The 27,550-nt window shown below is 36.6% G+C and overlaps 8 protein-coding genes and 1 pseudogene across 8 annotated transcripts; 5 read left to right on the top strand and 4 right to left on the bottom strand.

Moving 5' to 3' along the window:
* LOC104755273 (U-box domain-containing protein 18-like) lies at positions 119-2,694 on the bottom strand. Its single transcript, XM_010477623.2, has one exon. It carries the CDS (start codon positions 2,644-2,646, stop codon positions 520-522), a length of 2,127 nt encoding a protein of 708 aa, XP_010475925.1. The 5' UTR covers positions 2,647-2,694; the 3' UTR covers positions 119-519.
* On the top strand, positions 4,928-5,393 carry LOC109130253. Its single transcript, XM_019239788.1, has one exon. It carries the CDS (start codon positions 4,967-4,969, stop codon positions 5,321-5,323), a length of 357 nt encoding a protein of 118 aa, XP_019095333.1. The 5' UTR covers positions 4,928-4,966; the 3' UTR covers positions 5,324-5,393.
* LOC104755272 (probable xyloglucan endotransglucosylase/hydrolase protein 33) lies at positions 7,477-9,529 on the top strand. The gene is made up of 4 exons (XM_010477622.1): positions 7,477-7,730; positions 8,106-8,206; positions 8,323-8,531; positions 9,021-9,529. The coding sequence occupies exons 1-4, from the start codon at positions 7,493-7,495 to the stop codon at positions 9,427-9,429; spliced, it is 957 nt and encodes a 318-aa protein (XP_010475924.1). The 5' UTR covers positions 7,477-7,492; the 3' UTR covers positions 9,430-9,529.
* LOC104755270 (nucleobase-ascorbate transporter 8) lies at positions 10,477-13,422 on the top strand. Its single transcript, XM_010477621.2, has 14 exons — positions 10,477-10,588; positions 10,682-10,779; positions 10,871-11,047; positions 11,144-11,244; positions 11,347-11,422; positions 11,514-11,573; positions 11,650-11,840; positions 11,920-12,016; positions 12,119-12,205; positions 12,311-12,369; positions 12,484-12,575; positions 12,668-12,745; positions 12,854-13,014; positions 13,102-13,422. Exons 1-14 carry the CDS (start codon positions 10,477-10,479, stop codon positions 13,318-13,320), a joined length of 1,608 nt encoding a protein of 535 aa, XP_010475923.1. The 3' UTR covers positions 13,321-13,422.
* LOC104759152 (RNA polymerase II C-terminal domain phosphatase-like 4) lies at positions 13,511-14,623 on the bottom strand. The gene has a single exon (XM_010482114.1). The coding sequence runs from the start codon at positions 14,621-14,623 to the stop codon at positions 13,511-13,513; it is 1,113 nt and encodes a 370-aa protein (XP_010480416.1).
* Positions 17,257-18,346, top strand: LOC104755268. Its single transcript, XM_010477618.2, has 3 exons — positions 17,257-17,620; positions 17,692-17,792; positions 17,875-18,346. The coding sequence occupies exons 1-3, from the start codon at positions 17,329-17,331 to the stop codon at positions 17,980-17,982; spliced, it is 501 nt and encodes a 166-aa protein (XP_010475920.1). The 5' UTR covers positions 17,257-17,328; the 3' UTR covers positions 17,983-18,346.
* Positions 18,434-19,840, bottom strand: LOC104755269 (the record flags this gene model as incomplete). Its single annotated transcript, XM_010477619.2, is given in 3 exon segments — positions 18,434-18,837; positions 19,467-19,562; positions 19,648-19,840. Coding segments are annotated over 3 exon segments (478 nt in total), but the record flags the coding sequence as incomplete, so codon positions are not given.
* LOC104755267 (DNA polymerase beta-like) lies at positions 20,666-24,186 on the bottom strand. The gene is made up of 14 exons (XM_010477617.2): positions 24,036-24,186; positions 23,741-23,881; positions 23,151-23,474; positions 22,936-23,014; positions 22,726-22,856; positions 22,500-22,562; positions 22,176-22,355; positions 22,031-22,084; positions 21,849-21,937; positions 21,670-21,760; positions 21,417-21,497; positions 21,209-21,276; positions 21,025-21,109; positions 20,666-20,928 (listed from the first exon to the last, which is right to left on the bottom strand). Exons 1-14 carry the CDS (start codon positions 24,144-24,146, stop codon positions 20,830-20,832), a joined length of 1,596 nt encoding a protein of 531 aa, XP_010475919.1. The 5' UTR covers positions 24,147-24,186; the 3' UTR covers positions 20,666-20,829.
* On the top strand, positions 26,026-27,060 carry LOC104759151 (annotated as a pseudogene).

Genomic DNA, 27,550 nt, shown 5'->3' with positions numbered 1-27,550 from the left:
ATTGGAAAATTCTATATGAATTATAGATTATAAGATTCCAACTAAACTCGAAAAAGTTAGGTACCAAAATATATTTGTAATGTTAATTCTAGGTCACAAGCAGCATTAAAAAGTTAAGTAGTTTGACTTCATATTGTAATTGTTTTTATTAATTAATTTATACATCTATGAAGAAAAAAAATTACAGTATGAAGTATGGACTACACAGCTTCTCAAAAAACATGAAGCTTAATGCCATCCCTCTTTGGTTTATACATCAAATACTACTTACATATGTAAAAAAAAAAAATGAATTTCACCCTTTAAGTTTCTTTTTGGTAAATAACTCTTTGAAATACTCAAGAGTTGCCTGGATTTGTTAGCTCATTTGGTTTGAGGGATACAAAAGTACTCTTCACCTCATGAGTTCAAGTCCGGGCAGAGGAAGAAGATGAGAAGAAGAAGTTGATGGTCTGGCATGTTGTGGCCCAATGGTTGAAAAGAAATACTCAAGAGTTACTTTTTGGTAAATAACCAAAATCACCAGGCGTGAACAAACCGTCCTCTTTGAAGACTTGGTTCAACTGAACCGGACGAACCGGTTTTCCTCTCCTGGAACTCATGGATCATTCTGATAAGCGCGCTAGCCTTTTTGCTTCCCCCATATTCGCCGTTACTTAACACCGTGTAAAGCGACCCCATAACTAACGTGTTCTTCACCAGAACCCCAACGACGTCACGACCTCCGTTAAGACAAAGGTTCAGAATCAGACCAACACAGTGCTGTTTCACCGCCGGCAAAACATCCGACGAAGACAAAACTTTCACCGCGAGTTTCAAACCGCCACGTCGGATCACCCCAATCGTCCCATCAGGATACTCCGCCAGCTTCGCTAGCGTCGCTAAACAATCCGCCGTGAGTTCGCCGCTGGTATCTTCCGATCTCATCAGATCAAGAAGTATAGGAACAGCTCCGGCGGCGAGAACACGCCAATGGTTATCAGACTGCATCAACAAACCCATAACCGCGAGCAACGCGTTGCGTTTCGCCGAACCGCCGTAATCTTCTCCTTTAACGATCTTCATCAGCCCCGGAATCGAATCTTTATTTTCTCCGATCCGTTTGCTGTAATCTTCAACGGAAGATAGATAGAACAGAGCAGAAGCAGCGTATAGTCTCGTCTCTGTTTTAGCTCCTTCGTTGAGAATCTCTACGATGATCTTCAACCCTTCTCCAACAATCTTGGATTTACCAGTAACGTGCTTTGAAAGATTCAAGATCCCAGCCATTGCGTTTTCTTGAACGTTTTCTTGAACCTTGGAATCTTCGGAGCTAAGAAGCCTTAAGAGTGGACTCACGGCACCAGCTTTAACCAGACAAGACCTGTTAAAACTACTTGTCTTGGTCTGAACACGAATCTCTCTCACGGCTCTGTAAATCATCTCCATGTCGCCATTGAGTAGCTCTGAAGTGAGAAACTTTGCCATGAGTTTCGCAGCTCCCTTTGCAGCCAAACTCTCCGGCACCACGTCGTCTTGAGTCTTCCTTCTCCGGCCAACAACAATACTCGTCAAAACGATGCCGTTTGTTCTGCAGTGATTATATATCACTCGCCTCACGGAAACGTTGTCAACCAAATCAGTACTCGCGAGAATCTTTCCGGTTTTAGGGCACGTGATGTTACCGGATCCGATCCATTTTGTAATTGAGCTCCGATCATATGTGTGCCCTGTTTCTATAACCACAGGATCCATCATAATCTCTAGTGAGATTGGACAAAGGAGATCCTCAACTCTTAATCCTCGAATCAAGTCTTGGTCTTTGTCATTATCATCTACGTTATGATGATGAGCATCATCTCTCTCGATCCGTCGAAGTATAACGCATCTGCAATAGCATATGAACCCCATTAAGCTACTGAGAAGCTTGACTCGAACGTTACTATTCTTCTGCTTCTTCTTCTCATCTAACCGCTCCGCAGCTATCTCTTCTCCGAGAAAGTTGATCTCTTTGACGCAGTCTCCCCATTTTCTTATCCCTACGTGATCTAGTATCATGTTTATTTCATCCGGATCAGGAATAACTCTGTTCTCGAACAGAGCAAGGATCCGATTAACAGAGCTCATGACCCGTATATCATTTGTTTCAAGTTTGACTCCATACTTACGAGTTTGCCGCACCACTAAGTCAACCAGCTCGTTGACTTCGCTCGGTAAGTCAACGGATGCAACAGGGAACGCACCAAGACTGGTGGATATGAATCGAGTCAGGACACGGAGGTGATCCGAGACTTGATCAGAGTTCATCATCATACATAGCCTAGCTCCGTCTCTTGTGCAGTCTTCTACAAGGAACTTGAGCTTCTGGAAGATGACGTGGATCTCCTTGAGACTCAAGACAGCAGCAGAGTCGTGGTGGAAATAGCGTCTCGGAGTCCCGACTCGGATCCGGATCTCTTCGAAGACGAGAACTAGGTTTTGGATTCGCCTTAGAGTTTCTCTGAAGCTTTGTTTATTGGTGGAGAAGTGTTTCGACTTGAATGTGAGAATGTCGCCGGCGAGTTGAATGAGTGAGTCGAGTAAGGTGACTATGGAGATTGATTCGCATGGTTGCACAGCCGGAAAAGTCAGGATCCGACGACCTGACCCGGTCTTAGTATGAATCATGCTGCTATGACTTTTTAAGATCAAAGTTTGTTTTTGGATGTTTGTGATTGTTTTTTTCGAGTAACACGGCGACATGGAAGGTGGGGGAATTATATAAAGAGTTGACAAAGGTTTGTGACGCGTGACAAGATATAATTGGTTAATGTAACTTGGAAACCCTGACCATTGACAGTATGCCACGTGAGAACCGTCGAAAACGAGGAAGAGGGAGGTTGCTTCGTAGATCGTAGTGGAGTGTGTGAGGATCCACGTGGTCATGAAGTTACGTGCATGGAGTCTGCCGACATTTGGTACGACCCATGTGTTAAGGACATATATAGGATATTTCCTCGTTCATTTTATTCAATTGTATCATAAATTCTTTTATTAATTTTTCGATAGGAGTGATTAATGTCATGACTTAGTCTAGAGAGTTGAGATACTTACGGAAACCGATACTATGTTATCTGATTAATTTGTATGCATTTGATTACAAAAATTATGGCAATGAATATGATTTTTGGGATTTGGGATTTGTGATTAGTAGTAGTACACAATTTGCATTGTTAACTTATCGTGGGTTGTGTAACTATATCCATAGCATTCCACAAATAATTTATCACTCATATCAAATAGCGAAAAAAAACATGGGGTAACAACTAACAAGATAACTTCGTTCTACTCTTCTGTCTTTTAATCAATGTTTTCAAAACCGGACCGGACCGACGGTCGAACCACATTAACCCGCAAACCGGCAACATGTCCGGGTTGGGTTAATATCAAAACCCAAAAGAAATTGAACCGGTAAAAAACCATATCAACCCGCCAAAAAACCAAAAACCAGTGAACCATTAAACCGGATAAAACCGGGTTCTATTTTTTTTTGTAAAAATGAATGCAATTAATTTAGTTAATTACCTTTTCTAGTTTTCTTCTTAGCAAATTAGCAATAGTAGGGTTTTTTTAGAGAATGAAGATTGAATGTTCTACACTCCTCTTATTGGTTTTAGATTTGAATTTCTAAAATATTTTACTAGTATTGGTTATACTTTGAGTTTGTTACACTTTGAGTTTATTACTTTTTAAAAAATTTTAAATCATTATGGTTATTGAAATATTTTATTTGGTATATCCAATTATATCATAGTTTTAATCATTGAAAAAAATTAGAAAACATATCCATACCTATTATTCATAAAAATATGATCAAAATCAATTGAACCCGGTTGACCCCGGTCGAACTATGTTGACTCATGACCCAGAAGCTTTCCCGGTTCAGTTACCGGTCCGGTTTTAAAAACATTGTTTTTAATCGAATCCTTAACATGATTACTTCTTTTCGTTTATGTTATTCAGTCGATTATATTATGTAATCTTTGGATATATTTATTTTCTCTATAATCACAGCATGTCACAAGTAGTCCTTATGATACAGTAAAAGTAACCATTTAATCACCATTATTGGCATTATCCGGAAATTACCATGCCCGATCTGTGGCTTGTTGAAACTTCATCACCTTCAACGTTTTGTCGTCGCCGTCGAGAGAGAAGAAAGAACTCGAGAAAGTTCTTGATGAAATTTGGATATATTATTTTAGATATATTATATTGGAAATACCATACCTGAGATGCTATAAAGTAGGATATTTCCAGGTGGTACTCTTTAGTTTATCAGCTTGGACTGTCGCGCGATTCTGAGGAGTTGTTATAATATTCGGGAACAATGGCCGGTTGAGTTATAAGTGGACCATTTAGACTCTTATAAAAATGCAAGTACTAATCATTCAAAGGCAAAGTCAACCGTTGATTATTTTGTGTGGACTTGCTTTGAGTTTTTTTTTTTTCTTTTTATTTCCCAAATTCATTTAGAGGAAAACGAATAAGAAGCAACATGTATGTATTTGGTTGAGCATTTACTTGGAATTATCACGGGAACATCATAATTTCGTGCCACTTTGTCCCGGCTGTCCATCACGAAATATCATCTCATTATAATTTCATGCCATTTGTAATTAGAATCAAACCGATTCAAATCAATTTAAAATTAAATCGAAGGATTATAAACCGGTTTCATTAAGATGTACTGGCTTAGTTATCGGGCACGTCTTCTTAATACTATTTAATTGATGTCGTCCGTTTCATCATCGGACGTTTTGATTCTGTTTTAATTTGAAAAAGACTAATTTAAGACTGATCAAAGACGTTTTGATCATCACAATTAATACCATATAAGCACTGTTTTCGTATAAATAAACGGGCAAGGCTCTTGTTATTGTTCATCAATCAAAAAACAAACTTTACATAGAGTTAATATTTTCATCAATTCTAAGATTTCTCAATTATGTCTATCAAGAATGTTGTTCTTCTTCTAGTGATCATATCTGTTGTTGTCTCTACAAATGCTCAGCTACCACAACTTCCCTTTCCTTTTCCATTCCAACCCAGCCCCGGCATGCCAGGGTTCCCTGATATTGCAAAATGTTGGTCATCCTTGATGAATATTCCGGGATGTATCACAGAAATTTCTCAAGCCATACTTAGCAGACGATTTGGAAACATTGGTCCAGCTTGCTGCAAAGCATTTTTGGAAGGTGAAGCCAATTGCTTGCCGAAACTCCCAATCAAGCCATTTTTTCCTCCAATGTTGAAAGAGCAATGTTCAAGAATTGCAGGCGCAATTCCTCCTGCCACGAAGTAAAATTTAAACTATAAGAGCTATGTTAATCGTTTGATGTTTAGCTGTTTTCTCTCTATTATTCCTTGTCGACGTTTAGTTGTTTGCTTAAGCTAAAGTTAGTTTTACATTCAAAGATTACAAATTTACAATAATGTTAGCAATATATGAATAAGTTTTCTTTTCAATAAATTATCAGTCATTATCTCGTTATGATCTATATAATTCTGTTTAACATGGTCACTAGTCAGAGCTGATCCGATCCTTCTCTCCCATCATGACATACACACTTGGCCCATCTTATAGGCCCCCATAATAAGCCCAGATAATCGTTTTGGTCAGGGCAAAGGCTAAACAACCTTGTCCGTTTATAACGATTCCATCTTAACACGAAGTATAGTAGATCGTCCTTTATCAGGACTAGGTTTTGCAACTTGCATAATCAAGCACAAACATTCTAACAATACGAAAAAGTTAAAAAGAAAAATTGATCGCTTCCACATTAAAAACAACTAAGTTTTTGTTTAGATTCATAAAACAAATCCTACCTTACACTGAGTTGTGAGTTGTTGTGTGAGTGTGACAATTAGGAAGTTTGGAGCCATTAAACTTAATGTAAGATATGCGCCGCGTCATATTACTCATATTTGTTACCTAATGACAGACCTAGAAAATATTTTACCGCAAACATATCTATTTTGAATTATCAACCTTGTAACTGAATCTGAGGAAGTAATATATAGGAGTAATTAACTAGAAATAATAATATAGATCTCGTAATCTTTATATAAAAATATTTATAAACGTATGATTGTGTGTTGTGGAGTTTGTTAGGGTGACATGATCAAGATGAGAGGATACGTGATGTTGCGCGCCGAATTTTTATAATTATACTTATAAGAACAATATATATGATAATAAGAATAAAATCAAGAAGAAAACAAATATAATAAGACATAACTATCAATTATAAATGAATGCTGAAAATGCAGATTTGATTGGTTGGTTAAGGTTTGATTTGAACCATCTGTAAATTGCCAGCCTCAGTGTTGCTGTATTAATGAATTGCATGTCACAACTTGTTTATGTTTACATCACAAACTCTCTTGTCCTTTTTCGTCTCTTCTTTTATTCAGTTTATCACACGATAATAATAATTACTTTTAACAATTTTTAAAAATTTTGTCAACAAAAAAAAAGGTTTACTGTTATATTTCAACTATTATTAAGTTAAACGTGATTTTTTAAATATAGAATTGTCATAAGAAAAGTATGAGTTACATATGCCAAAAATTTAAAAGTATTAGTTTTCAAATTACATTAAGTTTTAGAATACTCTTATCAAATAATTCCAAAAATACGTTCGGTGTGTTAAGATGTTCTGATCCAAATTTAATAACAAGACAAACAAAAGGTGTAGCAAATTAATTATTTCAATACAAAAAGAGGGAGATAAAACAAAAAGTGGCAAAAGAGGAAAGGAGAAGTCAAAGCATGGTATAGCATTACCATGCCCACTTCATCATGAAGTCGTATATACACGTTAATGTGTATGTGTGCATGTGTGTATAATAGTAAGGTTTAGTCTTATAAATTTAAATTAATGAAGCAAAAACTTATTTGTATCAAATCAATGAAAGAGGGAAACAGAATTGCCCACATGCATATGTCCCAAACCTGAAAGAAAAAGTGTGTTAGTCTGACATGTGCTGCAGCAACATTGAATTCAATGTTTTCCTTTGGTCCTATAATAAGAAACTTTTCTGAAATTTATGGCGAAGTGTATATGTTGTATGCTGCTAGTGATTTGATTCTGAAATTATGATAATCGAAGAGTTAGAAACAGCCAAACTAATCACTTGGGAACTCTTGAACGGAGCCAACGTCGTCACATGCATCATGAATTCTTATTTTATATGTATTCTTAACTTTTTTTAATAGATTGAGACATTTATTTACGAACATTCTTCAGTAACAACTAACAACTAGCAAGACAAAAGAGTCCATTATGGTGGTCTCTTTTCTAACGAGGATCAATCAGAACAGAGGTAAGAGCCAGCTTGTCTACAACTCATTGTGTCAAATACCCAATTCACCCCCTCTCACTGTCCCACCCTTACCTCTATATATGTACACCACTGACACAGATAACATAATATATACAAACTAATCAGTAATCAAACACAAACGGGAATGGCGTCTTTGAAGAAGTACAACATGAAGATTATTTGGGAAACAGCAGTTGTGTTTTGTCTCTGTTCATTGTCTTTTGTTTCTTCACACAGCAGGAAATTCACAACACCAAGCGTAACTCGCCTCACTGATCAATTTAGTAAGATCGCCATTGAAAGTGGCTTCTCCAGACGTTTTGGGGATCACAATATTGTAGTCAATGGCTCCCTCGCAAAGCTCACTCTCGACAAATCATCTGGTAATACAACTCTGCTCAATTCTGTTCTGTTTTTGTTTCCTCTGTTTATTTATTTATTTATGATCAACTCCTAACTAAATGTATAATGAAAACAGTGTTAATTGCTTTAGTCAAGTAAGTGACTTTATCATATAGTCCTTAAATCTTAATACATAAAGAAACATAAATGGTCGGATTCGCATTCACCAAAATCTTGACATTTTGAAAGTAGGGATGGCTTTCTTAGTTTATAACCTTCTTTATTGTTAAAATCAAACTTATATTATTCTTTTTGGTGATTTCCTTATGCATATTATCCACAAAAAGTTATATATATATATATATATATATATATATCTATGTGAAATTATATATATGTTATTGACATATTTGCAGGAGCTGGGTTGATGTCAAAGAACAAGTATCAATATGGTTTCTTCAGTGCAAGACTCAAGCTTCCTGCTGGATTTGCCTCTGGTGTTGTGGTTGCTTTCTATGTACGTATAATATGATCTATAGTTATAAAATGAGTTAGTACTTAGTAGTGTTGATCATCAAATATAGTTTTTCTTTTGAAGATACATACTAATGTATATTTTCGATATGCATGCAGTTATCAAACGCAGAGAGTTATCCGAAAAGCCACGACGAGATAGACATAGAATTGTTGGGTAGAAGTAGGAGAGATGATTGGACGATCCAAACGAATGTGTATGCAAATGGAAGTACGAGAACGGGAAGAGAGGAGAAGTTCTACTTTTGGTTTGATCCAACGCAAGCCTTTCACGACTATACCCTCATTTGGAACTCCCACCATACTGTGTAAGTCACACTCATCATTCATGACTATGAGTCTATGAATATCTTCTTGAACTTCTTCTTCTATTGTCACTCAAAATAAGAAAATGAAACGTTATGGGCCAAAGAAAAGTCAACACAAACAAAAACATTATATATATATATATATATATATATATATATATATAGGTTCATGAATCCTAAGGCAATGCATTCATGCCTTCATGGAGGTAGTAACTAGAATGTTTTTTTAGACACTAGATTAATTATCATAATGACCATTGGTCATCTACTAAAGTTACAAATCCACCTAAAGCATGTTGACAAACAAAAACAAAGATACAAGTTGATGATATTCTTAGATTAATACAATATATTTAGGGATTGGTTTTTAATACTTTATAATATTTTATTTGAACAGACAGAAACTCAATAGTTTTTTTAAAAATACTAACTGTGATTAATCCCTAATGTTTTATGTCAATTAACTAAACCGGTGTATGGATTTTACAGATTTTTGGTAGACAACATTCCGGTTAGGCAGTTTCCGAACCGGGGAGCCTTCACAAGCGCGTACCCGTCTAAACCGATGTCTCTATACGTCACCGTTTGGGACGGTTCAGAGTGGGCCACTAAAGGTGGTAAGTACCCCGTCAACTACAAGTACAGTCCCTTCGTGGTTTCCGTAGCTGACGTGGAGTTAAGTGGCTGCTCCGTTAACAACGGCTCCTCTACCGGGACCGGACCATGCACCAAGTCGGGCGGGTCGGTTTCGAGTCTGGACCCTGTTGATGGTCAGGATTTTGCCACGTTGTCGAAGAATCAGATCAATGCCATGGATTGGGCTAGGAGGAAGCTAATGTTCTATTCTTATTGTAGTGATAAGTCGAGATACAAAGTCATGCCTGCTGAGTGCAACTGATTTTTTTAATTTATTTATTAAAACACACATATTGTTAATGTTACTCTCTCAAATACTCATTTTTTCTAATGATATAATTTTACTTAGCATATTAGCGGTTGAAAAGTAAGGTTTCAAATTTCTTCTTCTCATAATATTCTCTTACAAAAATGTTAAAATTTTAAAACACTTGTCTAAATTTGGATATAATCTAGTTGATGAGCAAAATTGAATTTGAATTACTGTATACTCCCTCACGTGTAATTCCAACGGTGAAGATTGAAACACATATATTTAAATTTTACTTTAACCATTACTTGTTAAAAGTAAAATCCAAAATGTTTCTAAAAAGACAATAAGGGTTCACTCTATATCACTCGTCAGAATCTACACTTGACTCATTGTTATTTTAAGCCATTATATGACAGAAACGTGAAGCAAGAGAAATAATGCGAAAAACATATACCTAACGTGGTTTTTACTTTTTGAAATAATTTATAAGTGAGACCAAAGTTAATTAAGAAACTTATTTACTAAAAGGTTTTTTTTTAAATTTATAATAGAATCGTAATATCATATACTAGTTGACTACACCATTAAATAACTTAAATCTACTAGTCATTCACGCTCTTCAACAAATTCAAAGCAAGCTTTCATTATGTTTTGTCATACTCTCTCCCTTTGGTTTCCTCAATTGTAGTTTTTTTCTTCTTCAGAGTCGTAACGTAAACTTACAAAACTCTTTCTTTTCCCATAAAACGTTCCTTACATTTATTCTCTCTGCGACTCTGCCAACACACACACTGACACACAACACTCTTTTTTTTTCGTCATCTTCCTTCTCTCACTTTCAGTTTCTGAGCGTTTCAGTTTCCATATTTTCTAAACTTTTTAATTACAGTATAATTTTGGTTTTCACCACTCTTCTGTGGGTTTTGTTGACGATCCACACAAATAAGCTTCACCCATTTTTATATATTTTTGGGTTTATCCAATATGTTCCAAGCTTTCCATCTTTTTTCTTGAGGTTTTGGGTTTCACCGGAAGAAGAAGAAGAAGAAGAAGAAAATGGCAGGAGTAAACGCAGAGCCGCCGCAGAAACAGGAAGATCTTCAGCCCCATCCGGTAAAGGATCAACTTTACGGTATCACTTACTGCCTCACAACTTCTCCTCCTTGGCGTAAGCATCTGCCTCACATATTTCACTTACCATGACCAAAATTTGTGAAAAACTAAAGATTTCTAAAATTAGCATTATTTTGGTTTGGATCAGCTGAGACAATACTTCTAGGGTTTCAACACTACTTAGTGATGCTTGGAACGACAGTTCTCATTCCAACAATGTTAGCTTCAAAAATTGATGGAAGAAACGTAAGCCTTTTATAGAAAAATTGTTACAAAAACATAAGCGTATCTCCGGTCTGTAAAATTGTTGTCTTTTGTCTTTTTGACTCAAATGCAGGAAGATAAGGTAAAGTTGATTCAGACATTGCTCTTTGTTTCTGGACTCAACACGTTATTGCAAAGCTGGTTTGGGACTCGTCTTCCTGCTGTCATTAGTGCTTCTTACACCTATGTGCCAACCACAATGTCAATCATCTTAGCTACTCGGTACAATGACATTATGGATCCTCAAGAGGTTCGTCAAGGAAATCAGGATTTACATTATCTCTTTGTTTTGTGTAAGTTTGGTTACTAACGTCAACTAGGTGTGCTTTTGTTTCCTTGTTTGCAGAAATTTGAAAAGATCATGCGTGGAATACAAGGTGCTCTTATATTTGCCTCATCTCTTCAGATCCTTGTTGGTTTCAGCGGCCTTTGGCGCAATGTAGTAAGGTTAAAATAGAATCCCTTGTATGTAAAACAGAGAATCCTCTGTTTCTTGATGATGGCGTTTTTCTCGTCTAAATTGTTAGTTTTTGTTTCTCTTGTCTTTAGGTACTTGAGTCCCTTATCAGCTGTTCCTCTTGTAGCATTTGCTGGCTTTGGACTCTATGAACAAGGGTTCCCTATGGTATGTATACATATACTTGCACATAGAGTTACTTGTGCTCTTGGATAATATTTACTTTAAACTCCTGAGTTTTGTGTTCTGCTCATTACAGCTAGCAAAATGCATTGAGATTGGACTGCCTGAGATCATACTACTCATCCTATTCTCACAGGTTAATGTCCTTCCCATGCCCAATTTGTCAAATTGTTAACCAAAGGTGGTTCTTACCATTTTGTTGGTGTCTGCAGTACATTCCTCATCTGATGCAAGTAGAAAGATTGTCCATCTTCTTCCACCGGTTTGCTGTGATATTTTCAGTGGCCATTGTATGGATTTATGCATACATTCTCACCATTGGTGGAGCTTATAGTAACACAAGAATCGATACTCAAATCAGTTGCAGACCTGATCATGCTGGCATCATTAGCGCCGCTCCATGGTATATATAGATCATTAAATTATATATATTCTTCTGGTTTACCTAGACCGGTTTTGTAATGCTAAGCTTTTTGATTCAGGATTCAAGTGCCTTATCCTAGTCAATGGGGAACTCCTACTTTTAATGCTGGAGATATTTTCGCTATGATGGCTGCTTCTTTCGTTTCCCTTGTTGAGGTCAAACGCTTAATCTCTCTCGCTTACTATAGCAATGTTTTTATAAACGTCGAGGCATACTTCATGTATTTGATCCTTGTGAATTTGTGATCATTGGAACAGTCCACAGGGACATACATTGCTGTATCGAGGTATGCAAGTGCAACACCAATCCCACCTTCTGTTCTGAGCCGTGGAATCTGTTGGCAGGTGAAACGAGAAAACACCATGAAACTCAAAAAAGGCTTAAAACTATTTATATCTATTGAATCATCAAAACAGTCTCAATACTAATGTGGTTCTCTTGTTTATAAGGGATTTGGAATTCTTCTATGTGGATTATTTGGAGCAGGAAATGCAACAGCCGTGTCTGTGTAAGTAAAAAACAACATCTCAGTTTCATCTCTAAACTCCAAAACAAGAAAAGCAGAAAAAAAATTTCTTATTCGAAAACAACAACAATGAACGTTTCTTGATGATCCTTGTAGGGAGAATGCTGGTTTGTTGGCTTTAACAAGGGTTGGTAGCAGAAGGGTAATTCAAGTATCAGCCGGATTCATGATCTTCTTCTCCATTCTTGGTATATTCTCTCAGATTCCATAGCGCCTCTTTCTCGTAATAAATCTACAATTCCTGAAGCTTCTTAACATACATAGAGCTTCATTTTTTCAGGTAAATTTGGGGCCATCTTTGCTTCTATTCCAGCTCCTATCATCGCAGCTCTTTACTGTTTGTTCTTCTCATATGTTGGTACAGTTCTTGAAACTACTGAAACAGAGTGTTCTGTTTTTTTTTTTTTTTTTTTTTTAACCGCAATGAATACATCTCTTGGCTTAAACCCAAAACCAAAAATCTCAGGTGCTGGTGGTCTAAGTCTACTCCAGTTCTGCAATCTCAACAGTTTCAGAACAAAGTTCATTCTTGGATTCTCCATCTTCATGGGATTATCAATACCTCAATACTTCTACCAGTACACAATTGTCCATCATTATGGACCCGTTCACACATCCGCAACATGGGTAACAAACACTATAAACCGCATCTATATATAACACCGGTATCATCAAAGTCATAAACTAATCCTCAAATTGTTCTCTTTGTTGCAGTTCAACATCATCATAAACGTTCCTTTCTCATCTAAAGCGTTTGTTTCCGGGATTTTGGCCTTCTTTCTAGACATGACATTGCCTCCTAAGGACAAGACAACAAAGAAAGATCGAGGATCCCAATGGTGGAAGCGATTTAGATCGTTCAAAACCGATAACAGAAGTGCAGAGTTCTACTCTTTGCCTCTCAATCTCAGCAAATACTTTCCTTCTCACTGATTAAATGACATTGTAAAATTTTAGAATCAGAGTTATATCAACTCAGTGTCCTATGAAAGCAAAATGGAACTTTATATAGTAAAGATGGAACTTTTGTATTCTTATTCAGCTCAAAGGCTTACAATGCCACAAATGGCTTATTTATTAAACACTTGACATAAAAACTAATGCTCACTAACAGATATCAGAATCAGCTTACACATAGTGAATCGAGGGCTACAAATTGATTTGACAGCTTGATGATTGCTTTATGATTTGACTTCTTTGTGACTGCTTTAGGCGTACGGTGTTGGGGTGAGACAGACGCAGCTTCCTCCCTCGTTCCTCTTGTTTTGTCTTCAGCTGGAGCTTGCTCTTTCTCTGTTATGGTTTTGTCTCGAGGTGAAGTAGCCGTTGGAATCGATTTGAGCTCACCGGGATTTGCTTCATTCTGCATTCGGAGCAAACACTCTGCTTCTGTTGGAGTCTTTAGACTGATGTTGTTAACATCCTGCACTCGTTTCAGCACTTGTTTCAGTACTGATCTCACTTTTCTACTTGTGTCCTGAAAGAATAGGCAATGAGTTCGCTTCAAAACGTTAAGAACAGTACTAAGTGCTCCATCTGATTCGCTCTCGTCCATCTTTAACTCCGATAGAGACTTGAAAAACTTCTTGGAGCTTGAAGCAAAAAAGTCATATCTCTCAATTTGTATCAAATTATCTCGATGCTTATGTGACCAAACATGCTCCAAGTCATCAACAATAAGAACAGGTTCTTCATTTACCAGCACAACGTCAAGATTCTTCTCATATCTCACGGTACTATCATCACGAGAAATAATCCGCCCTCCAAAGTACACTCCTTCCGGATCCAACAACTTAGCCATCGCTCGAGCGTAATGTCTCTTGGCATTTGTGTATATATACATCTCAAACATCTCGCTTGCTTCTTTTAGAAACGTTCTTACGAAGGGTCTCAGTTTAGTCATATATCCGACTGATGCCACCGTGAAGAGAAGAAGACTCTCTCTGTCCTCTAGGGTTAGGGTTTTCAGGTAGTCTTCATCTGTTGTGACTTTGTTGATTCTAGTTGAGTTAAGCAACGTATTGTCTAAATCAAGGAATACGTAGAGCTTTCTCTGGCTTTCCATGATTCTCATATCGGATTTACGGATCCGGTTTCTTTCGTCTCGATTCAGACCACCTGCCTGGTGTATACGTCGGAGCGAAACACCAGTTTCATCCAGATTCTTGCCACACACGATACACGGTCGACTGCCGAAGGAATATGGGTGCTTGCAATTTCGAGTTAGGGTTTCCATGCTTCCTCCTTCTCTTTGATCCGATGATATAAAAAAGTATCTGTTGGGTTTTTCTTGTGAATCTCTTTGATCCGATGATACACATAAACCTCTCTTCTTACTTATTAATTCTCTCTTTGTGAATCTCTTTCTTTCTTATTCTCTTTTCTCTTTGGTTTTCTTATGATTAAAACTCTAACACAAGCACCCTAACTATATATATAGTTATGATTCTAACACACAAATAGTAAATTGCTAATTCTTTTGTAACACTTTTCCACTTTTCTTTGTTTGCCTTTTCTTCATGATTTCCTTTGTCACTTGATTTTCTTCTTGTCTTGATCAGTTTCCTTTTCCTTGAAAATAGAAAACGGATATATTCCTTTTCATGTGCCTTTTTTGAATCAATTGGGCTTTTGTTGGATTTGGGTCTAGTTTTTATTCTCTAATTAATTGCTTTGTTAAAAACCAACTTGTAAAACCAACTTTTGTGTTGTATAAATAAATAGTGATACAATGGTGTTTAAAAAAAAGAAAAATAGTGATACAGTATTACAAATTTTGTCATAGAGATTATGAATTTTTTTTCTTATATTTTTTAAGTATTTATATTCCATATTAACATCTTATGAAAATTTTATGTTAGAATTTCAGTATTTCACTTTAACCAAACATGAAAATTTCCATCAAAAGTTGTTTTTTTTTTTTTTTGGGAGCAAAAACATCATATCTAGTGAACATATATGTAGTCGAAGGTTGCTTTTGTTAGCGTCGTTTCATATTCATATTTTTCATGCGATCAAGTGATTGAGTATTAAAATTTTAAAATGATCATCTATACTTCATTGTTTAAAATCCTAAATTCTGATTATGATGTGCTTTAATTTTTTACAATGAGTTGAGACTAATTTTTAGTTTTTGAGGAAAGCACACACTCTCTCACTTTTTATTGGATTCATGTTCATGCATGTGATCAAAGTTCAGTAGTAACTAATTGGGATACGAATTGTTGGATATATTCATTGATCAAAACTGGAGTATTAGATATATGGTTAGTTACTAGTTTTGTTTGTGTTTAACGAAAAGGTATATTATTTAAACTTACGATGTTGTTTAACATTATCAAAAAAATGACGATCGATGTTGGCCCTAACCAAAAACGAAAGGACACTATTTACAATCTTAAATCTTGATTTGTTACGTGTTGGTTGCCGCATTACGTGATTTGGTCTCTATAGTACTAACACAAATACTATAATTAATATGCCATGCACAAGTAATAAAACACGCAATTTTAAACATAAAGTCTAAATATTTACAAAATATTAAAATTTTCCGTTGTTTACTTTACATCGACCTCAACGTGAAACTAATTGCTGCGAGTAAACCAGAGAAAGAATTGAAGTTTCTCTTTATTCTTTGTCCTCTAGATCAAAATCCGTCACATCTTGATATATAATGTAACCTCTTTGGAAGATAACAACAACCAGCAAAACTAATTACACTTATCCATCTATTACATAAAATTAGTCGAACTTCACTTGTGTGTAACGCCTTAAGAAAGACTTAAGCATGCGTGCGGTTGTTTCAATGATTAAAGTGGTGCCGTGCCATAGCAATTTTAATTGGAAGGAACTTTTTTTTATGTTAGGGGTAGGCAAAGAGAAGAAAATAACGACATAAAATATCCATTAATATAATCAAATTGATATATGAGAGGAGCTATGTTTTCTCTTTAAATGAATGAAGTGTATTATACAACAATTAAGGGAGTATAAAAAGATGATCGTTAGTGGAAATGCATTGGATCTTGCAAAAAGAGTAAACAAAAGTCTTCATTACGTTTAATGTTTCAAGTATTTTACAAACGTTCTGTTTTGCCCGTTGACAAGAACAATCTCTTTTCTTTCGGACTTTCCCTATAACAAGTTACTAGCTAGTATTACTATTAACCAAAAATCTAATTATTACAAAATCTGAAATGTTTGCATACGTTTCAAAACATTATAAAATATATTAAAAAAATACATTTAACTATGGTTGATAGATAAATTGAACATTACAAGGAAGCGTTTGACAAATTATCCGTGTTAGATCGATTCAATATATAGTGTAAACTTAATAAATTTGGATATTATAATATTAATTCAAATCTTAACTAAAGTTTTAGAAATATGCTCTGATTAGCATGCAAATCGCCAATTGCATACTCCCATTTACACTTATGTCAATGTACTTTTTTATCTCACTTTTTTAAAACAATCAGTACAAACCATAGTAGTAGTAGCAGTAGACATCTTAATCATCATTCTCTTGTCTCGGCGTCGCCACACCTGTCCAAATCTAACCGACTTTTTTAAATTCCGACCATCCTTATTCCTTATTCAACTCCCAAAACATAAAAAGCAGTTTACAAGAAATTTATAAACGTCAGGTACAGCCCACATATTATATACATAGATAATAGATGGCAGTCACAGTCAAATCTAAATTATCATATACTTAGATAACTGTACTCATAACGATAAAACCATAATATAAAATTTGTGATTTCACATGTTTATAAGTAAAGCTAAAGTGAAGGCAGAGTGTGTGGACCTACCCTCGCCGGAAAACAAAAACACTTTTGTTTCCTCTGTTTCTCTTTCTTTTTTTCACAGAGTCTCTTCTTTACAACTCTGTTTTTTCTTTTCTTTATCATCATTTTTTTTTCTTTCCTTTCGAAAATGGGGAATTGTCAGGCGGTGAACGCGGCGGTTCTTGTTCTACAGCATCCCGGCGGGAAAATTGATCGTTACTATGGCTCTGTATCCGTCACCGAGGTCATGAGTATGTACACTGGCCACTACGTCTCTCTCATCGTTCCTTTGACAGAGGAGGAAGAGAAGAATATTCCGGCGGCAGTGAAGCGAGACGATAAGAAGCAGAGGAAGGCTGTGAGGTTTACACGTGTTCAGCTTCTCCGTCCGACTGAGAGTCTCGTCCTCGGCCACGCTTATAGGCTTATTACTTCACAAGGTTACTTCTTCTTTTTTTGTTTCTTTCTTACGTTTTCATTCGTATGATTTGAAATTTACGATTGAATACAGAAGTGATGAAGGTTTTACGGGAAAAGAAATCAGCCAAGACGAAGAAGCATCAGGTTGAGACGACGACGACAGTGAAGAAGTTGTCCGAGAAGAAAGTTCCGGTAGATTCCTCTAACTGATGGATTTGTCAACTTTTAGACAAAATATAGTTGATGTGGGGTTTGTTTGTTTTATTTATGGTAGGAGAAGAAACAAGGGAAGCAATTTCGTGTGTTAACGAACTCAACTTCCCTTTTAAAGTCCAAAACATGGAGGCCGTCTCTTCAGAGCATCTCCGAAGCTACAAGCTGAATGTTTTTGGTTTTTGTTCGAGAGACAAGACAGTGTATCTGGATCTAGAGTGGAGAACCTGATCCGGAACCTTACTGAATAAATTTTGGTTCCTTTTTTTTTTCTTTTCTTTCTGGTTATGACAAGGGTGAAGTCTTAGATCAAGATGTGGAGAGATTAGTAGACAAAAGCTCAAGAAAGCCAACAGAACAGAGCTTCTTCTTCCTTTTTTTTCTCTCTATCGTCGATGTATATATATTTTCGCAGATGGAGAAATCGATGGAAGTTTGTAAGAAGTGTGGTTTTTGTTGTTGTAATATCGATTCAGAGGGAAACATGACTTCTGAATTAGAACAATAAAGAGCTTTGTTGTTGTTATCTTGCATTCTCTCTTTTTCTTGTTACAAAAGTCGTCATGGGCAAATTTACACTACAAAGGTTTTTGATGAAATATTAAATGGCGTCACAAGACTCACAACAACATGGTAATCTTGAATCAACAACACTTAACAGATCTGACTTACACAGATTCGACCATCAGGTGAAAAACAGTTGATGCGGCAAAAGAATACAACAACATAGCTTATTAACTACAAACATCTGCAAAATTCTGAGGACACTGCTATACTCTGAGACAACACTACTGAACTAAATAACTCGAAGGACTATATTTTGATGCTTGGAGGACTAATCAGTACCGGTCCACTCCTTCCAGTCCTTGTCTACATGATTCTGAGCCCATTTAATAGCTGCTCGTGCAGCTTGTGGACCTCCAGGCAATTCCCTTTCATTGAGAGTATCCGCCATGTCAATGAAAGGTATGACCAAGAGTGTACCAGGTCCTCCATACTCACTGCGCAAGAACGTCTCAAAGATCTGTCAAGAACCACAATGGTCCAAAGCAAAAACCGTTTAACTCCCGAGTCTCATGCCAAGAATTATAACAGACTTAGAGAATGGTTTGAAGGTATCATGCAAAAAAAAACTTCCAAGAGATTTTTTCGTAAACCAGATTTAGACTTATATCCCTCACCAAGGCTCTTGGGTCCGAGAGTTATTGAAAATCTACCCTCTCATGTTCAAAACCATACTAACCTTTTGCTGAACTTTCTTAAACTCAAAACCGCTCATGTAATTCTAAACTGAGTCACATGACCCTCTCCATTCTAGACCTCTAGCTCAACTAGTATAAGATCACTAAATATTTTCCCAAGGTTTTCAGGAAAATGCTGCATAATCACAACCCTAAAAACGAGGCATCAACATTACAAAGGACATTATCTTAACACGCACATTCAGTTGACAGTACAAAATGACTAGCGATAGAGATTATCTTAAACAACTTCAGATAACATGAATCAGTATTCTAGCTCAGACAGATTTGAAGCATTTCTAACTTCTTCACTCTATGTGTATTTGCAACATGTCAAGAAAAAAACCAGAAGCTAAGTCTAAAGACATGTCACCATATATAAGTGTGTAAAGTGAGAAAGATTTAAGATTACCTCAGTGCAGACTCCGACAATTTCATCAACAGAGTCTTCAAATAGATCCCTCGTGGATAGTTTCTTCAACATATGGTCCCTAAATTTCTCAGTCTCCTGGTATTATCACACATCAATTAGGTTTTCAATCATCCATCAAAATTGAGTGAAAAAAAAAAGAGAAGAGGAAATGAGCTCTCACAGCTTCGGCGAATTCAGGTATAGGATCCGGAAACTTGTACTCGGCAGCTCTGCAAACGAACCCTCTCCGGGAAAGTGACGAAAGAGAAAAGTCCCTCACTTTGGTTCTACATCGCTGTTTAAACAACTGGGTCGATTTGATTGTGCACGATACTGCAACTGGTGAAGAGATAATTGGAAGAGCGCAACGGAAGAACGAAGAAGAAGAAGAAGAAGAAGATGAATTGAGTTGAAGAAGCCGTGAAGAAAAGAGAGCTTCGTGCATAGATGATGAAGCCATTTTACTAACTACGGTTTGCTTCACTCTTCAAACCTTATCTTTTTCTCTGCAACTGAGGGTTTTAGCGAGGTTTCAATTCTACAGAATCTAATATTTCAGGGTGAAATTGTAAGAAATGCAAAGATTTGGGTTCAAATTGTAACAAAAAGGGAAAAAAAGTCTTGAGGGTAATATCTCAGGGTGAAATTGTAAGAAATACAAAGATTTGGGTTCAATTGTAAGAAAAAGTAAAAAAAAGAGTCTTGAGGGTAATATCTCAGGGTGAAATTGTAAGAAATACAAAGATTGGGTTCAAATTGTAAACAAAAAGGAAAAAGAAAGTCATGAGGGTGAAAAAAAAGGAACCTGTCAGACCGCCGTGCGACCACCCCGGCAAGGTAGAACCGAGCCGAGTAACGATCCTCTACAGCAGCGGAAGCATCCGAAGATGATCGTGGCCGTTAATCACGCTCTGATCGCACGGTCATGGTTCAACAACCAGGGTTAAGGGCCTGTCTCCTTAGAAATCAAGGAAACAGAGGTACGAGCCTATAGAACAGATCCTGTTCAAGTAAGGTCGTGACCATTAATGGTTTCTCTCCCTATATAAAGAACTTTGTTTTCTACAATCTTTCCGATGTGGGACTTTCACACTCTTATTTCCACACTAAAACCAAACAGCTTATAACACGTGTAATTAATTATTTAGAAATTGAAAAATAAATTTTAAAGTCTGAAATCCAACAGCTTGTTTCCTCAGTTGTGAGTTAAAAAACCTAAGATATACAAAACATGATAACATCTAATTCAGTTGTTCAAGGATATACAATTACAAAAAGAACCGATTAAACTACAGAATAACCTATTCAAAACGAGCAAAAGAAAAAGATTGTTCTTTAGCTTCAACAACCAAAGGCTTTTCCTTTAGAGATTCCTCTCGTGTGGCTCGAGCCAAGGAAATCCTAAGAAATCAAAAACTTGTTTCTCCGTTGAGAGTTTCAGACTTGCACTTCCTCTAGCACCCTGAGAAAGAAACATGATTACAGCTTCAAAATCATCATTCATTCACTTTTAAACCAATTATACAAAAAAATCATGATCACAGCTTATCTCCCTTACCCGGTTGCCACTAGAGCTGTGAGTAGCCGGGAATAGTCCAGTGTCATCAAGTCGATAGCCTTTGGATTCTGCTAGCAATCTCAGCCTGCGGTTTCCATAACATATAAAACTGTATCCGTTTTTCTTTCTTTACCAACAATGTATGTATTTGGTGATGTTCACATGTACTATATCATATTCATACCTTCTGTTTAACACATCGTTCCCCGTCCAGGCTATGAGTCCAAATGCATATATATCCCTTGGATAAACCTGTGATGAATTTATAACCTTTGGTTATTGAATGATTTGATGGGAAGAGATCAACCTAGTGATAGTTGAATCAATCATGGTCAACCCAACTTAGTACTTTTTTGCAATAAGCTTTGATATGAGGAGTTTTCTGGTGTTACCTTAAAATCGATACGGCGCCGTAGTTCCTGACCAGGATAAGTGCACAGGCCAAAATACGTGTCAACGCCTGAATCAGTACCCTGCACAATAAGGGCAATCATTGAGGAGAAGTTTTTGTAACACGCGCAATCTTGGGAGAACAAATCTAATGCAAAAAGAGATCGTTTTAAAAGATACTGAAACGATTGAGGTAATGTGTTTTTGATGATTGACAGAACAACTGCAGAAGAAACTGGAATATATTAAAGTTACCTCTTCACTGTGGGTGCTGAAGATAAGATCTTCTCTTAGAAAGTTTATTTCTTTTAAACGCTTTACAAACTTTGTCAAAAATCCCTTGTGACTGGTCAGGACAATATGCAAAATCAGTTAAAGTAAACTTAGCTACTGGATACTAATGCAAGAAGTTGAGGTAAGAAGATTGTAGGTACCTCTGTCCATCAGGATGTGTGATAACTATATCTAGATCTCCACAAGTAGCTTTCCCACGTCTATATGATCCTCCACATACGATATTCACCTGAAGTTAAGATGTTTTCATGCCATTGTTAGGATTCCACTAAACTGACATCACCCAAATATGGAGCAAACCGATAAACTATAATGTTCATACACCAGGCAAAGTTTCCTCGCCGACTCTCTGTAGAAGTTGTTCCATCTCTTGCACCTACAATACAGAAAGTGAAGAAATATAGGAGAACCCTACATGAAGGATAATAAAGACAAACAAAATTCACGTTGAAGCCTAAGAATCACACCTCGTGACGTGGAATTCTTGTTCTGATATCATCAAAATATTTTAACCCCAACCTCTGTGCATGCGTTAGTGAATCCTCATTCTTCAAGTCTTCTAGCGTGCGATGTCCTTTCTCATATAGCTTGAGTGCAGTTGCAGGACCGATACCCCAAACTTCCCCAAACAAACTGATCGTGCGAACCTTCAATCAAAGTAAGGAAACATTTAAAGTGGTAACAGTAAACGTTGGAAAGATATCAGACACGTCTAGCTTCAGGTCATTGATAGTATCTTCTTCAAGGTTAAAAAGGAAAAAGCAAAGAAAAGCAAATGGCCTCTACATTACCTTTTCATCTGTTTCAAAATGTTCCAATTTGGACAACTTCCCTGTTGTCACGATCTCTTGAATCTGCCAAACTCAGGTAAAGGAATAAAAATTTGTTCTCACAGAAATACATAAAGGTTATGGATAGGCACTCAGAAAAGAAAATGCATTGGTTTATGCAACGCTTGCCACAATTTTATCAAAAAATCCACATACACAAAAATATATGAAGCCTTTCTTCACTTACATGATCTCTCATTGACTTTCCAATTCCAGGGAGGTGTTTGAGCTGATCAACGCTTTCAATCCTAGTGGGGAACTTTTCAATGACAGGAATAGCTTTGTAATAGCTAAAGGACCGCCTATCTTCACCCAAAGCTTTTGACAGAAAAGAAAGAGTTACGTTACTTAGTTCATATAAGAAAGTAGTATAATATGCAAACACCATGGATCGTACCTCTATAAATGTTTATTAGCTTTCCAAATATCTCAGTGATATTTCTGTTCAAGTCGGGTGGTTTGTAGACTGATGTGGACTACAAAACAAAAGAAGATCAAATAAGAACATCCATAGCAACAACATTCCTGCTGAGAAAGCAGAAAACGCAAACAACAACTTTGTAGTATAGTTAACTCCTAGGGGGAAAAAAAGAACTCATCAGTCAGGCTTACCTCTGACTGTGGACTAGTAGTGGGAGTGTCTGCAATGCCTTCGCCAGGGCTAGCACTAGTAGAGGGAACACTGCAACTTGTTGGTGAATCTGGTGATCCTAGTGTATTGTTTAGGCCTTCTAAGCCTTTGAAGTCACCAACATCAGGGGAACCTTTAGTTCGTTTTGGAGTTGACGGTTGATCCTCGCCACCACTCACTGCAGGTTTCGACTTGTTGGGCTCTTGAATTTCATCATCTGAGTCAATTTTGAGAAGATACAAGTCTTCATTAGCCTTCTCTCCTGCAGTTAGGCTATCTTCTAACCACTGGTAAAGCATAAGACGCTGCAAGGAAACAACCAATTTATAAACTCTTAACCAAATGCTCACAAAAATACAAATTCAAGACCAATAACAAGTGACCAACATAGGCTACCGAAGACTAAAGCGAGATACCAAACACATAAATGTCGAAATTATAATACTAAAACTGATTTCAGACATCAAATTTTAACACTTGAAACCAAATGTTTAACAGAAAGCATTCAACTTTGCCGTTTCCCCAAGTAATCTAATCGTTGATACAACACATAATGAAAAAGCCAACTCACTCCTTTAAAATGTGAGAGACGTTTTTTGTCAAACTTGTCGAGAAGAGCTTGGGGATTCATAGCAAGAAGATGAGTGACTTTGTTAGTTAACCGATCTTCCTCGATAACAGCACCCATTTGAACCAGCTTCTGCTTCCAGATCTTTCAAATTCAAATAGCAATAAAAACAAACATAGCCATGCAAAATCAATCAGAAACATGTTGTCCAATTTAATATCTCTTTTAAGTAATTAACATATGGATTGAGCAAAACTTTTTTTTATTTTATTTGTTCAGAGTAAATAAATAAATAAACCTGCAATCGACGACGCTGGACTCCGATTTCGACCATGAAAACTATCATTCCGGCGAACATCCCTTCCGGGTCCGGAGACGGCGACCGATTTCTCCCTCGCTTTGCCGCCATTTTTCTTGCTCACTCTTTTTTTTTTTCCCAACTTCTCTCTTTACAGAACAGAGATTTTTTTTTTTTTGTGTCTTCCAAAGCAAGAGGTACCCAATTATGCTGGTTTTCTACGAACCGAATCGAAAACCAGATCGAGATAACCTGTCCTTAACCGGATTTAATTTTTTTTTTAGCTAATTCCGCTTTGTTGAACACAAATCTCTGAACTAACCAATTTTACGAAGGACTTCTAAAGTGGACCAATTATAACCAATTTTATAATTTTTAACAACGGGCCACAAGCCCAACAGGCTGATTTTTAGTGGACCAAAGAAAAGGAAAAAAATGTTTAAAAAGTGTGGTATAAAGGCTCGAATTCAAGACCTCATGTACTTTTTAGCAGACTTTTTACCATTACACTAACGAAACTTTCATGCAATAAGAGGACCAAAATATATATTATTCACAGCCGCAAGCAGCATGTGCTTGGAGCCGGCTCTGAGTGCGTCATTGGTTCATTATTCATTTTAATTAATTACAATGAGTGTTAAAGATTCAAATAATAATATAAATTATTTAACATTATTAGATCAATTAGACTGAAATGGTTTTTTTTTGCGTTTGACATGTGAGAACAAATACGTATGGGATCGGAATATACATATTCGGCCTAATCTTTTTGTTTTAAAATTGATAAGAATCAAATGATTTAGATTTTTTTTGGCTTATAAATATAGTACTTGTTAGGTTTTCTATTTGATACTATATTTTGTATAGTTAATATCTGGATATTTTTTTAGAAAACTAAATGACTTGCTAGATTCTTATTTGATTATGATATTTCTAAAATTTCATTCAAATAAAAAAACGGAGTTGTGAGAGACTGATGGTGGTAATCCATTGTAAGCTTCTTAAGTCTCTATTCGTTGCATCCCAGTCCCTATATACTAAAACAGTGATAAAAGGACGATTTCCTAGAGCATTTGCCTGAAGAGATCAGATGGATTCTACGTAACCACCATCCTGGGCAAACAAAACTAAGGAACCCCAGGTATTGTTGCGTATATGACGGTTCCTCCAGGTATTAATATGATTTTTAATCCTATTATCAGCGACATTTGGGGTAACTTACGCCTAAAATCTCTATAAACTACATCAGTATAAACCCCCCCCCCCAAACCGATCTAGACATCCTATCACTATGCAGAATCCCCACAACAGAGAAGAGAGAATGCAAACCTGGAATGTCACGACTAACTCGAAGGTGTGCTATGCTACAGAGAAAATGTTGGACGTTATCGTAATTATGAAGCTTGAAATCGAGACCGTCGTACTGAAACCAACCAATCACATTATCATATCAATCAAAATTGTTTTGAGCTGAAAAAAAACAAATGGTGTTGTAACCAACTTACGTTGTTGTTTCTCGGTGGATTCATCCTCATATTCCAGTGCCTCCATCGATTCATCATCATCATCGTCGTCATCATCATCATCATCGTCGTCATCGTCGTCGTCGTCATCATCATCAATCTTGATGTAATAACAAACAAATTCTACATAACATTTAAATTTTTTAAAACTCTATTCAAATCTTAAACCAATAAATTCTACTAAAACTAATGATTTTTATTTATTTTCCCCTAAGGAAAAAAATTCTATGAAAACACCTTTATCAGGGGTCCATGTCATTAACAACCGTCGGTTATCTCCGTAGTTGACACGTGTTGCCAATTACCAAGCCAAACAAGTTAATGAAACTGTGTCGTTTAGCGTCCCTAACTCGGAAGTTTTTTTACGGAAGAAACTGTAAAATTCGTTCCATGGGGCCAGAGTGCGAACCAAGAAAGAACGAAAAGCAGAAACCCTTTTCTCTTAACCTTTTTAGGCTTTTTGTGTCTTAACATTGATGTAGTAATGGGAGCAGCTGAAGCAAGAGCATTGTGGCAAAGAACAGCGAGTCGTTGCTTTGCTGTCCATGAAGATGCTAAAATGGCTCTGAGGTTAGCTTGTTGCCAAACATTCTTCGTCCGAAAAAAAACAGCTTTTCTTCAGCAAGTTTTGGAGATTCCTCTGATTTCTCTTCTGATACCAAATGGTGGCTCAAGGGATCTACTGAATTTGATGAGGAGATTACAAACTCCTTTTTTTGAAGATACCACCAAATGCAAGAAATTGCAACAATTTGTCGACTTGATCGGGTACGAGAAGAAGAAGAAAAGGAAGAAGACTACAGCTTCACTGGCAAGAAAGCTAACGCTACAACTCCTTGGTGGAGAAGCACGACTGATAAAGATGAATTACCTCTCTTGGTGGCGTCTAAATCGATTGATCATAATATCCATAATTGTGATCTTCCTCCACCTCAGAAACTCCACAAGAGTATTCACTACTCGAGTGGCGATAAAGGGTGGTTTAAAACAGCTGTTAGATCCCCATGGAAACAAGGAGTTTGGAACGATCGGTTTGAGAGATCTTTGAGTTACGATAGTAGCACAGAGAGCAAGAACACGTGTCCGATGTCTTCTCCTAGAAGTGATGATCTAAGCAAAGCTCAGCTTTTAGAAGCGTTAAGGCACTCTCAAACCAGAGCAAGAGAAGCTTGTGATGAGAAAGACCGTGTGATAACAATCTTGTTGAGACAAGCGAGTCAGATGTTGGCTTATAATTAAGCAATGGTTCTTGAAATGGAAGCTCTTTATCTGCAGATGAAGAAGGAGGGTGAATTAGAAGAACTAATCAAAGGAATGAATCTGAAGAAGAGGAAACAGAGAAGGGAGAAGAAGAAAAAGGGTGAGATTGGGAGATATGTGATGGCTTTTGCATTAGGTTTTAGTCTCATTGGTGCTGGTTCGCTCCTAGGTTGGACTGCTGGATGGTTTTTTACCTTGTAGAATCTTGAAAATGTCTTTTGTTTGATCACTCACTGATCTTTGCAAGAGTTTTAGGGTTTGTAACTTCACTTTCGCTCTAAAATTGTGTGTATGTTGTCTTAATGTACTGTATCTATTGTGTGATATTTCTGTTACAGTTCATCTCTATAAAAGCTATTTTGGTTAGGATCTATCTGCTTGTAATCAAAAGTACTATACATTCAAATTTTATTTTCTATATGTGGATCATATTTGACCTAATATGCTAATCTAAGGCCCAAATGTCCGGGAAACAATTTTGAGACCCAATCATTCTTTTTTTTAGTATATTTGATTGCTAGGGGATTTGTTGTTTTAACTTTAAGCATGTTGCGCCGTGCATAGAAGAGGAGTTAACGGTTAATATCAATTTTTCAGCTTTGGTTCAAGTTTGTTCTTTCTTAGCTTAACAAAAACAAAAAAAATATCCTCATCATCTAATGTACTAATTTCCATATCTCTGTTTGTTCATTGTTGTTATTTTCTTTTAACAAAAAAAAAAAAAAAAAAAAA

This window comes from Camelina sativa, chromosome 17, assembly GCF_000633955.1.
Source record: "Camelina sativa cultivar DH55 chromosome 17, Cs, whole genome shotgun sequence".
NCBI classification, from domain to species: Eukaryota; Viridiplantae; Streptophyta; class Magnoliopsida; order Brassicales; family Brassicaceae; genus Camelina; species Camelina sativa.
The sequence above is the reverse complement of the archived record's forward strand: the minus strand, read 5'-3'. Positions and strand labels throughout refer to the sequence as shown.

Excerpts from the sequence above, each read along its gene's own strand:
- LOC104755267 (XM_010477617.2), bottom strand. The coding sequence starts at position 24,146 with ATGGCGGCAAAGCGAGGGAGAAATCGGTCGCCGTCTCCGGACCCGGAA. Across the intron at positions 21,761-21,848 it reads ACACATCCTGATGGACAGAG|TCACAAGGGATTTTTGACAA; the intron begins GTACCTACAATC and ends TGTCCTGACCAG. Across the intron at positions 21,277-21,416 it reads GGCGCCGTATCGATTTTAAG|GTTTATCCAAGGGATATATA; the intron begins GTAACACCAGAA and ends AATTCATCACAG.
- LOC104755272 (XM_010477622.1), top strand. The coding sequence starts at position 7,493 with ATGGCGTCTTTGAAGAAGTACAACATGAAGATTATTTGGGAAACAGCA. Across the intron at positions 7,731-8,105 it reads CACTCTCGACAAATCATCTG|GAGCTGGGTTGATGTCAAAG; the intron begins GTAATACAACTC and ends ACATATTTGCAG. Across the intron at positions 8,207-8,322 it reads GTGTTGTGGTTGCTTTCTAT|TTATCAAACGCAGAGAGTTA; the intron begins GTACGTATAATA and ends ATATGCATGCAG.
- LOC104755268 (XM_010477618.2), top strand. The coding sequence starts at position 17,329 with ATGGGGAATTGTCAGGCGGTGAACGCGGCGGTTCTTGTTCTACAGCAT. Across the intron at positions 17,621-17,691 it reads TAGGCTTATTACTTCACAAG|AAGTGATGAAGGTTTTACGG; the intron begins GTTACTTCTTCT and ends GATTGAATACAG. Across the intron at positions 17,793-17,874 it reads TGTCCGAGAAGAAAGTTCCG|GAGAAGAAACAAGGGAAGCA; the intron begins GTAGATTCCTCT and ends TATTTATGGTAG.
- LOC104755270 (XM_010477621.2), top strand. The coding sequence starts at position 10,477 with ATGGCAGGAGTAAACGCAGAGCCGCCGCAGAAACAGGAAGATCTTCAG. Across the intron at positions 11,048-11,143 it reads ACATTATGGATCCTCAAGAG|AAATTTGAAAAGATCATGCG; the intron begins GTTCGTCAAGGA and ends CCTTGTTTGCAG. Across the intron at positions 11,245-11,346 it reads CTTTGGCGCAATGTAGTAAG|GTACTTGAGTCCCTTATCAG; the intron begins GTTAAAATAGAA and ends TCTTGTCTTTAG.
- LOC104755273 (XM_010477623.2), bottom strand. The coding sequence starts at position 2,646 with ATGATTCATACTAAGACCGGGTCAGGTCGTCGGATCCTGACTTTTCCG.
- LOC109130253 (XM_019239788.1), top strand. The coding sequence starts at position 4,967 with ATGTCTATCAAGAATGTTGTTCTTCTTCTAGTGATCATATCTGTTGTT.
- LOC104759152 (XM_010482114.1), bottom strand. The coding sequence starts at position 14,623 with ATGGAAACCCTAACTCGAAATTGCAAGCACCCATATTCCTTCGGCAGT.